General features: G+C 37.0%; 1 protein-coding gene across 5 annotated transcripts; it reads right to left on the bottom strand.

Moving 5' to 3' along the window:
• LOC109822091 lies at positions 334-10655 on the bottom strand. Of its 5 annotated transcripts, none has more exons than XM_020388258.1 (5): positions 10248-10655; positions 2104-2307; positions 1884-1941; positions 1679-1741; positions 334-462 (listed from the first exon to the last, which is right to left on the bottom strand). In XM_020388258.1, exons 1-5 carry the CDS (start codon positions 10310-10312, stop codon positions 349-351), a joined length of 504 nt encoding a protein of 167 aa, XP_020243847.1. In that variant the 5' UTR covers positions 10313-10655; the 3' UTR covers positions 334-348. The 5 variants fall into 5 exon arrangements, with proteins under 5 accessions (XP_020243847.1, XP_020243848.1, XP_020243845.1 ...); XM_020388259.1 differs by having other exon boundaries at positions 10159-10651; XM_020388256.1 differs by having other exon boundaries at positions 10237-10647.

Genomic DNA, 12134 nt, shown 5'->3' with positions numbered 1-12134 from the left:
ACACAAACAACATTTCAGACTAACCCACCCCCACCCCCCACCCCCCGAAAATAAAACAAAAAAATCCCTCCCCCTTTTCAGCTTTACCTGAAAAGTAAAAAAATCAAAATATCATTATTCCATTGAAGGAAATTTCAGTGGCAACAGGTGACATGAAAATTATAAAATACGACAATAGAAAGGAAAATTGGAAAATTGAAGGTATTAAGGTACAATATCTAAGACCTCAATTGAAATATATACTGGAGTTCAGCATACTGATCATGACTCTCATCATTACTACCATGAAACATAAATCACAAATAGAATCTAGAGAAATCAGAAGTGCGTCATAGTTGTGCATACTTTTTAAAAAATCAGAAGACAAGTAGGACCGAGATGGATACCTGAAGCATTTCTAGCCAAGGAATACATGGGATTTGCTTCCATCATAGGCATCACTTGGCTAACCACAGGACCAAACTGCAGAAAAGCTACAACAAAAATCAACAAGTAGAAATTAACGGCAAACACAAAATCGAGTGAGAAGTGACATATTCCCTTGTTTGACCGGACAACTGTATTTAGTGTATTTAGTGAGAACTTCAACCCAGAATCAAAATTTTGATCGCAAATGCCAAGGAAAACATACCCAAGGTAGAACCTCACATGTAACGTAATATGAAATCACAAATATGAAGAAAACAAGTCACAAATGGAATGTTATTTATTTATCCTGAATACTAAATGATACAAGCCATGCCTCTTGTAACATAATATTCACTTCTATTTATAATATATCTAAAATGATACAAGCCATGCCTATCGTAACAAAATATTCACTTCTATTTATAGTATATCTATATACATTATTATTTATTAGAATGGTAAAAAGACATACATGGCTCATGAAACTACTGTTGAGATTGAAATTCATCATTAATCACAAAGTAATATGGTATTTACTATTTAGTTTCTTGTTAAACAGAGTCCAAGTTGCAATTATGTTATACTACTGGAAGCCAAGTAAACTTTTGTATGTAGTCATCACATTACACACAACAAAGTAACATAGGTTTGGGTGCATACTAAGCAGAACAGAAATACTAGGTGTGGGATTTGAAAGCCACATTTCAGTCAAGTTACTGCCAGGAGCACTATATATAGTAGAATATCACATTTTAATATCTGGAAATCATAAAGAAGTATATAAATGGCACTCTTGAATGGGTAGTGTAATATAGTAACTAAAGTGGAGTTTTTGAAATACGATGTATTATGTTATTCCATTAATTATGTTGCCTTTAGTACTTATTCAGAGTTAATATGCCATCCAGTACAAATGTACCTTGTACCACATGCATCAATGCAAATTTAAGAAGGGTACATTTCGCTGAACACTAATGAACTTTTGGCCCATTGCAATAAACTACCATGAAATTTCAAAATTAGACAAAGACCCATGCGCTTTTCGGCATGTGCAACAAACCCTCCTAAATTTCAATTTTCTCAACGGACCCCCAAACAGGGCCAAAATACTCTTTTATGGACAACAGCAATTAGAAGAATGCATATTACAATGGACACCTTATCGGAAGATAGATAGCATGGCATGCATCTTCTGAGCTCAAGCTAGCCAAGAAAAAAACATCTAACAACTGAAAACTGTAAGATCTGGCATAATTAGAGAAAAAACTACCTGCTCAAAATATGGGACAGCCTCCGAAGCTGGTTTGTTGTTAAAAGAGACAATAACATTGGCCTATAACAATAAATAAATAAATAAGCCTTTGTTAGATTCCATGATTTGCTTTTATTCTACATAAATACATGAACCAAAAATTGCAATTCTAAGGTTCATGTCAAATATTAAAAACCGCTTGATAAAAGCAAACCAAATACACCTCTGGTATCTTTTCTGAGTAATAACTCCCGACAAGCAATTGAAGCAGTGCCCCATTACTGTAATATCCATAAAAGATCACATGAACAAACAGCAGATAATTGATTGAACTGGTATATACTATATACACACATTAAATGCGAAATTGAGTCAGACTTTTCATCTACAACTGCATATGAAATTGTAGCAGTTCATTTCAATCCAAAAGGCACCAAACTTGCCTATGCCCAACAGAGTACAAAGGGAGGCTGATGACATCAGAAGCAGATAAACTAGCGTCAGGAAGTCCAGAATTCAATAGAACCTCCACGCAATTGTGGAATCTCTCAAAAACTTCTCTTGAAGCTTCAGAATGATCAAATGTCACATTATAAGGCACTGATACTACTAGGAATCCTTCCTTCGCCAGTAACTCCATCAGATGACTGCAAGTTCAATGAGAGAAATCTAGTTAATAACTGAATGGAAATGGAAATTCTTTGCTGAAAACCTATCAATTTCTAACTGATTATTTGCTCTCTTTCACATTGTTATGTACAAATGCCTATCATTTTTTTTCTTTTTTGGGTGGTGGGGGGGGGACTATCAAAATTCCAACTGTGTACCAAAATATATATAGCTGTCACTACTTGGTTAGAGACATTGAAAAAATAGTTAAGAGACATTGATCAAAGTGAAAGCTTCTTGATCAAAGATGAGATCTTCAGGGTTTCCCGCCATATAAGAGGAGCTCTCATGTTCTACGAAAGAACTAGAGGATTGAGACTCTGCGATGGCTGAATGTTCATCATCAAAGTTAATTCCATTAGCCAATCTCTGATAATTGATAGGGAGTATAACTCCCTTTCGAGTCTGGGTGTGTTGATAGATTCCATCAGACTCACTCGAGATCTCTTTCAAGCCAGGAGATTGGTTCACTTCTTGACTCTTTGGAGCTAGAGATTGATGGTCTCCCTCTACCAATCATATTGATAGTAACTCCAAGATATTCATCCTCTGAAGTTTTCTTCTTGTGAGAATATTAGCATCCTGAGAGGTCCGCAGAAATCAGTCGTTCACATTGGCATGAATGAGCGATTTGTCTTTCTCTTGATAAAAACTCTCTCAAATCCGTTGTAGGAACTCATGCGGTTTGAATTGGAACTCCCTGTCTACGATTGGACGGGACTGGCTCATGGTGAACATGGATCTTGAATCCCTGTTCGTCTTTTTGAATGCGATGGATCACATCGCGTTTAGTATTAATAACACGAACATCGCGTTTTAATACTGAAATGCGAGGGTCGCATTGAGGAATAGAGACGCGAAGGTCGCGTTGAGAAGTAGGAACACGAAGGTCACGTTTGAGAGTGGGAACGCGAGGGTCGCGTTTTGATTGAGCAACGCGGGCCTGAGGTCTGCGTTCAAAGCGGACTTGAGGTCCGCATTTTGGTTATGAAACGCGCCATTGAGGATCGCGTTCAGCCTGGCTTTCGCGAGGCTCGTGCTTGGGCACATAAACACGAGGCTCGCGTTCTAGAGTAGAAACGCGAAGCTCAGGATCACGTTGAAGCTCACAAACGCAAATTTTGCGTTGGTTGATCGGTTTTTCTTGAAGTTATGCTCGTCGTAGGGATCTTCTTCTTTGTAAAGCAACGTTCTTCTTCGCCTGATTTAAGGCTTTTGCAGTGATGTAACCATCTGTAGTGATCAGGTTAGTCGTAATAATAGGCTTCTTGCGACCCGATACCTTTTGTTTAGGCACGAGCGTAGAGTCTCCAACTCGGTTGACGAGTTAAGTTAAAACTAGGTCCTCTCCTTCAGAGAGGGGACTATATGAACAGTATGATCCCAAGGAAAGACGCTCCCGTGGTGATTCAACGGTAGGAGAAACATTATTCTCCTTAGAGACTTTGCGGATCTTGCGCATAGCCTTGGGACTAAGGGATCCGGAGTGTAGGATCTGATCTAATACACACTAAAAACACTAGAGGGGGGTAAATAGTATTTTTTTTTAAAAATTATACAAAATAGATTATAAATTGCAAGAAAGATAACAACAATCACAGAAAATCATAATCACAAATAAGAGCTTTTATACTGGTTCCACCTCCCCGGTGTACATCCAGTCCCCAAGCAAATCTCGCTTGAGAGTTCCACTATGATTTTAAAAAACTATTACACAATCAAAAAGCAAACCTGACCAATTTGCAAGACCATGCAAATTGTACGCAATCTCTTCACCAAGAGATCACACCTTTCACATCCGAGAGAACACTTTCCTTAAAGGAAGAACACAATTCCTATAAGCCTTGAATGTATAGTGATGTATAGCAGTGGCTTTAGGAACCTTTTAATCTCTGAAAAATGCATTAATACTTTGTATATGGGATGAAGATCAAAGGCTCTTTCAGAATTTACTTTTCTCAACACTTGCACAAAAAATCTGAATTTTAGAACTCTTGAGAATGCACAAATGTTAAAGGTTATGGATAGGAATGATAGTTTTCAATTTCTAAACATAGAACCTATTTATAGCCCTTGAAAAGATAAGTTTTTAACCCAATTAAACGGATAAAAACGGCTATAAACAGTCATAAATTCAAACTTAAAATGTCAGAAAAACTATCTCTGTAGTCGACTATAACTCTTAGTAGTCGACTACCCTAAGTTCAAACAGACTCTGTGAAGTCAGGATTTTTCTTAGTAGTCGACTACTTTGATAATTAGTCGACTACTCTGTAAAAATAGAAAGTCAGGAATTCTGGAATGACTCTTAGTAGTCGATTATAACACTTAGTAGCCGACTATACTGTAATTTTACGAAAAGTTGAAAATCTATCTAAGTCTTTAGTAGTCGACTGCTATCACTATTAGTCGATTACACTGTAAAATAACAAAAACTTATATTCTTGACTAAGCCTTCGGTAGTCGACTACTAGTCTTATTAGTCGACTACTAAGTGGTGAAAATAATATGAATGGAATATTTTGAGACTCATTAATTAACTATAAACTCTAATGGTTAACATAGGGGATTTTTATTATTAACCACACACTAAGCATGTGTTAGTGTGTTCTAATCACTATGTATGTGCATGTGTTGTGAGTGATTAAGGCTTGTACAATAATTTTAAGTAAAGAAAATGTAAAATTTACATTGTATATATTTAAGCACTTCTTCTTTACTTCTTGTTGTCTTGAGCTCATCTTGCACTTTTGTTCACATATTTTGAGCTTATTTGATGTTGATATCTGCATTGATATGTTAGTGCATAATAATATACATAATGAATAAATTATTATCATCAAAATTATCTTGGGGACATGATATCCAACACGGAGGAGAGGAACTCCTCATACTTAACTTGGTCAAACTCAATGATCAGAGTTTCGACGGTAGTTCCCACGAGTTTGGTGTCGGATTGCGCCACAATCTCTTCATCGGTGAAAAAAATCTAGTCCTCAGTAAATGTAGAACCCCGTAATTTTTATATGAATATATATGAATTATTAGTAAATAAATAATTCTTTTATGATAAATAGCTTGAGGTCATTGATGTGCATGATAGCAAGTTATTTGAAATGATATGAGGGTATGGGTGTAGAGCTTTGTGTGTTGGAGTTTGCAAAATTAGCAAAACATGCACAAAACTGGAATTTTCCAGATCAGTCGACACATCAGTCGACTGATGGTATCGGTCGACACATAAGTCGACTGATATGCTGATTTCCAGTTTTTACAGGTTTCGGGTCTGTTTTGTTTTGGTTCGGGTTTGGGTCGGGTTTAACTGTTGGTATATATCCTTTCTTACCCGAACTCACCCCTTAGAACTTCAGACTAGAGAAAACCCTAGCCCCCTCTCTTCTCTCTCAAACCCTAGCCTTGTTCTTGGTGATTTGGGGAAGAAATCGGAGGATTTTCGGCGGGATTTTCAATTTGCAGCGAAAGGAATCACTCCCCCTCAGATCCAGGAGCTCTTCATCACCTCAGAGGCGAGTAACATCTCGCCCAACCTTGTCCCATTCTTTTTAAACGTTTTCAAATGGTTTTATTGAGATCTCTTTGGCCTAAAACGTATTTTGTGTACAAAGATTGGATTTTTATTGCATATAACATGAAGATGTGCATTTTCAGTTTGATGAATAACCTACTAATGTTTGGTAAATTTAAAATCCAGATCTGAAATGTTTTACAAGAGATTTAACATGGGTTTTGTTTTGAAAAAATGTTTTTAAATACATAAATACATATGTTTAGAGTTTTATTTATGTATTTGTACATGAAAGTTATGTTTCAATTAGTCCATACATTTTAAAATACGTATGGTTCATGCTTGGAATTGATGGGGATGTGTTTAGATAAAGTTTGAGATGAAAATCAACCTGAGCAGAGTTTCTGCAGGCCATCGGTCGACTGATCCGTCGACCGACGGGCATATTTCCAGTCATCAGTCGACTGATCAGTCGACTGACGAGCTGGTTGTGTTTTCTCAGCTTCTCGGTCGACTGGTCAGTCGACTGGTGAGCTGAGGCTATGCTGCTGAGCTTCGTCAGTCGACACATCAGTCAACTGATGAGCTGTTTTACAGATTTTTGATCTGTTTGAGTTGTCTTTCGGGGTCGCCTCGATAACCTAACCCTAGCTTATCATGTAAATGATTTTCTGTACATGTGGGTTGACTTTTGACTTAAGTTTAGACACGTACATCGGGATACGTGCGAGTTTAGAGTTGGTGTATTCTTCCACATATGCTAGTGATAATTACATTTCTTCATTTATAGTCTACGTGTTGGACAATGCATTATTTTGATCCATGTGTTGGATACTCACCATCTGGGTCCATGTGTTGGACATGCACTCTATTCAGTCCATGTGTTGGACCTGCAGCGCTTTTAGTCCATGTGTTGGACATTTTTTTCTTTGCCAAACCTTGAGCATGGTGCACATTTGAGTTTTGGAACACGACATTTTGATACCGTTAAGACATGATAGTTACTTAGACTGGGTATGACACTTATGTAGAATACGACATGATATTTTATGACGTGGGACACTACATGATACTCTATTTATGTTCTGAGATGGGTTGTCTTCTCTTTTATTTGTTTCTGTTCACGTATTAGACTCCGGGTTTGGTACTTAGGGATTTTTAATTTGGGATACAAGGTATATACATGAGGGTTTCCTTGTTTGGATTATTTCGCTCGACGTACCTATGCCCGTGTTGAAACTTCCTAAGTACTAAAGCCCATTGTGTATTTTTAGGATAATTGCTTATATATATATGTTTTGTGATAACTGTATTTTCTTATACAACGAGCCCTATTCCCTTGGGGTTGGTTGTGATGTTGCTCGCTAGCGCTTGACGCTCGTTGTCCCGTTGTCCCTCCCCCTTTCAGGTCACGAGCCAGGAGCCCGGAGAGTCGCAGGTTGATGGCGACACACTTTAGTGTTTAGCTGTCTGTTATGTTTATGTTGGAGCTCCACTATAGATTTTGTTAGACATTTGAGAGTATTGTTTTAGAAGTTGTAAAGGCTGTATGCCTTATTTCCTTCTTGTCAGATATTTGGATTTGAGACTTGTTGATCACTCCAGTTTATTTATTCAGACATTGACTATGTATTTTTATTTGTTGGATGATGAGATATTTACTTGATCACTATTATTTCATCAGCCCTTCGTGTATTATCTTTTACTTGCTTTTGTACCTACACCTGTTATTGATTCTACTAGATAGATGTTAATTGTGATGGTGAAACTTGTTGTTGCACGGTGTGGTGCATAGCAGGTTTGACATTCTTGGTTTCACCTTGGACTGCAGCCTTGAGTGAACCCAGGGGCGTCACAGTAAAGTCGTCATCTTTCGTTTGCGGGAAAAATTAGAAGAAATTTGAGAAGAAATGTTATTAATTCTTCTGACTGACTTAGAAAAAGAATGAATACAATCTCTCTTTACAATCTCTCTAACTGACTTAGAAAAAAGAAATTATAATTTTCTTGATCAGTTTCCCGATTTACAAAAGAGAGAAGAATCAACGAAGATCATTCCTTTTGTTTAATTCTGGGTTCTTTTTGGTGATGATGAGAGCTTAAATCTTGTATCTCGTTGACGATCCAAACACTTCGCTTCGTGGAATGTTGTCTACTCTTCTTAACTTATCGTCAGGAAGAACTTGCAAAACAAGTTTAGAACTCTAAATGAATTTAATAACTCAGCGAGAGAGTTAATTTCAGAAAGAAAAGTTAATCCTTTTTAATTGAAATAAGCTAAACAACTGATCTCAAAGTTCTTCAACCGAAAATGGTTCAAAAAAACCAAGTCAAATGATCTCAAAAGCTCCAACAAAAAGCTTTTCAATGATCTAACAAGCTCCTCCAAAAGCTCTCACCAAAAAGCACTCACCTTTTTTCACCTATAAACCCAGCTATTTATAGGGTTTAAGGGTGTAATTGACCCATTAATTCGCTTCATAATGGGGGCTTAATTGCCCTATTAAGTGGGTAACCGTTTAAGTAATTTGAAATGGTCAAACATTACGTCCGCATTCTAGCTTCAATACGCGGGGGTGGACCCTCTCGTTTGGCCTTTGAAACATGAGGGTGAGCTCTGCGTTTGGAGTTTGAAACGCGGGGGTGTGCCTCGCGTTTAGAGTTTGAAACGTGAGGGTGAGACCCGTATTTGGAGTTTAGAACGCGAGGTTGAGCCCCACGTTTGGAGCATGGAATGCGAGGGAGGGTGAACCCTCGCATTTGGCCTTGAGAACGCGAGGGTGGACCCTCGCATTTGGCCTTGAAAATATCGTGTAATCTCTTTTTTTTTACAAGGATCGTCAGCTTGTTGTCATTATATTTGATTCTTGAAAATATGAGAGTCGTTAATTTGTAACTCTTGTCTGCTTTCGTGAAAATCGTCAGGTTATAACTTTCATTATCAGTGTTTTGCGGGAACCAACTATCTGCAGTAATTTTTAGACGGCCTACAAAGATAAGGGTATTTTTGTAAACAAAAAAGTAATTCAATATAAAACTGGAAACAAATTGAATTGAATTGCATGCTAGGGTGTTTGCATTTGTATTCGTTTAAAATTTTCCTATTCCAATAAGAATCCAAACATCATTCTTAGAAGTTCTTCGATTTCGAATTTGAACACAATTTCTTTTCTAATAATCATGAATATTTATCCAAATCACTATTTATTTGAAATAACTTATAGTTTATGAATATTGAACTATTTAATTAAAAAAATACTTTTACTTGTTTAAAGAAATACTTCCATTTTCCTATAGAATTTGATTTTTAAATAGAATTTAAACTCATAGTTGAACACTATTGATTTACAATTATGATGTACAAATCTGTAATTTGTATATTTTGTTAAAAAACGAATATAGAGGCCTTTAAGTTTATAAAAAATAGTATAGAACTTAAATTACAAAACGTAAAATGGTCTAAAACAACATAATGCGTACAATAGTGAAAATGGATCAAATTTTAAACAAATATTTGATAATTAAATGAATTGAACATAAATCTAGCTAAAATCTATTTATCTATTAACTGAATTCTAAAACTATTTGTTTACTATTAAATGAACAACTGAATTGACTACAACAGAATAATTAGACGAACAGTTAATGAACTATCCGTTAATCATTTGATTTTGTTTTCACCCCTCGATTTAAATATATCATCATGTGAAGAGAGGGGTCAGTATCAATCAATAATATAAATTTGGAGGGTTTGTTGATCAACCAAGGATTTGTCAAGTTTTTCGATCTGTAGCTGGGGATTACTTTTCGGGAAACGGCTAAATTACCAAAGTGGTATTTTTTGTAACCCCGTTAACCTTTTTCGTATTAAAAGTGCGCCAATGTGGACTTTTTTCTTTTTTGTTACAGGTGAAAAACTTGACAGGAAAATTACACGTGACCTCACATGACTTAACTTCAAGGTTATTAGATCGCTGATATAACTTTGTTTAATGGAAGTGGCTGGATTTAAAAGACGTTGCACCGATAAATTTGTCTATTTCTTGACTTATCATGTGGTTTTGAACATGTAGATGATCAGTAAGAAGGTTATCAGTACTTAAGTGAATCAAAACATAGTTTTTGCTAGAAATGTGTCTGACATTAACAAAACTTTCTTCAGATTTTCACCGACGGCAAAGAAAAATGCCTGATTGCAGAATGAGTGGACTCTTTTAATAATGAAAAGTCACTCGACAAACTTTTAATACGAAACCGGTTAAGAGTGGTTAGAAAATTGCCAATAGATAATTTAGAAACTTACCCAAGTTGGATGATTGGTGAAACGTTAGGACATCAAATTGCACTTAGCCCATAAAAATTTTGGAAAAGAATAAAACACCTATAAGTGACCTCGGGAACAGCGCCAACGAAAGCGCCACCGAGAAACTTGATGAAAGCTTGGGGCTTGACTCCATTCGGCGGCGGAACAACGAGACAAGAATCGAGCCTTTTATATATCTTTTCGCCGGCGATCCTCACGTTTCTAGCCGGCGCCGCCCAGTTGATGACCATGCGAGGGAATCCGGTTCGACGGCTCCGCTGATTTCGGGTTCGGGTTTGGATCCGTGAGGTACGATGAGATAAATAGGGGATTTGGGGGAAGGGTGAAGGGAGAGTAATGGCTGTGGCCATGGCGCCTTCTTGTGCTGTGGAGTTCACAGAGAGAGGGATAGAGGGGGTTATCAGGTCGAGGGTTTTGCCACGAATTCGGGCTTCCAGTCAAGAGTTTGGATTTCGGGTCGGATCCTAGTTGATGGATGCTCCCATTCACTTGACTAATAAATGTCTGTGGATTTGTATCCGGACCCGCTCACCATCACTCCTGTTAAAATGGTTGTTTGGTTGACAAGAGCTACGGCTCATGGTATCATATCATCATATTATAATATCACAAGCGTCATGCCCGTGCTCGCACGTAGTTGTGTATAATTTTTTGAATTTTCTATGTAATTTTTGGACTTTTAATGTGACTGTTTGTATTTTTCAAATATTTAAAGAGGTTATTTGTAATTTTTGGGTTTTATATGGAGCTACTTGCAGCATTCAAATTGTTTCGGATCTGTGTTCATAATTTTTTAATTTTTATGGTCTACATGCTATTTTTAGATTTTTCAGAGGGGGTTTTCTAATTTTAGGTTTTAAGGGGTTGTCCTGTAAAATTCATATTTTCAAGGGCTTGTTTGTGGATTTATTATTTTTTGGAGTTTGTCTATAATTTCATGGATTAATCTACAAATATGAACAATTAAAATTAATTAATAAGTTATCCTAGCAAGTATGAAATACAACAATGTATATGAGCTAGGATAAGAGAATAAGAACGCCAATGCAATCACAAACAAAACGATATGTTTACGAGGTTCGGTCCCCACGACCTACGTCCCCGCTCCTCACCTCGAGGAGATCTCCACTATCACAACCGGGTTTTCTACGTTCACCCGAACAACGTTTACACCTCACAATACAATCACTATGTAATCACACCTCACACACTAAGTGTTGGTCCTAGCCCGTGTCCTCCTCCTCAAGTGCTCGGTTACAACCTCTCCCTAGGCACGTCAACCGACGCCACTCCTCTTGGATTCGACCCCGTCTCTCACCACACACTTCTCTCGGTGTACAAGTGTATTACAAGTGAATCCTCACAATAAGCACAATATAAATCAAATGATTTGTTCTCTAAACAAGGTGAGAACTCAATTAAGCACAACTCTTGGTCACAAACCCACAACCCCAAATTATACTATGTATGTAAATACAATAAGCTCAATAGGTTGTGTGTGAACAAAGAGTATCAATAAAACAATTAAACTCAATATAGAAATCTAGCTTATGGAAATTAAGATCAAAACAATAAATAGCTAGAATTGAGTTTAAGGAAAACTTCTCTATAGATCAAGAGTGAGAGAGAGATGAGTTGAATGCCCAAACACCAAAGGATGATCTCCTCTTTGCTCTTGTGAAATTTGCTTCACAAACTAAACTCAAACAAACTCTTAAACTCTTTTAAACAAAACTTAAACCCTTGATTAAAAACTTTCTTAAACTTGTTTTAAAAACTTCTTAGATAATTTGAGAGTTGAAGACAATAGGGTATTTATACCCTCTCACAATTCAGCCAAAAACCCAAGCAAAAGACAAAACAGCCCCAAGCCAACGGTAAAAAATATAGCCGTTGGAAAGCATCTGACAGCGCGTCGACCGAAAACAAATGAGACCAGGTTCGGTCGACCGGTG

The sequence above is a fragment of the Asparagus officinalis genome, chromosome 8, assembly GCF_001876935.1.
Source record: "Asparagus officinalis chromosome 8, Aspof.V1, whole genome shotgun sequence".
Lineage (NCBI taxonomy): Eukaryota > Viridiplantae > Streptophyta > Magnoliopsida > Asparagales > Asparagaceae > Asparagus > Asparagus officinalis.
Note: the sequence above shows the minus strand (reverse complement) of the source record. Positions and strands in the feature narration are given on the sequence as shown.

Excerpts from the sequence above, each read along its gene's own strand:
- LOC109822091 (XM_020388256.1), bottom strand. The coding sequence starts at position 10,529 with ATGGCCACAGCCATTACTCTCCCTTCACCCTTCCCCCAAATCCCCTAT. Across the intron at positions 1,942-2,103 it reads TTGTACTCTGTTGGGCATAG|TAATGGGGCACTGCTTCAAT; the intron begins GCAAGTTTGGTG and ends TGGATATTACAG. Across the intron at positions 1,742-1,883 it reads ACTCAGAAAAGATACCAGAG|GCCAATGTTATTGTCTCTTT; the intron begins GTGTATTTGGTT and ends TTATTGTTATAG.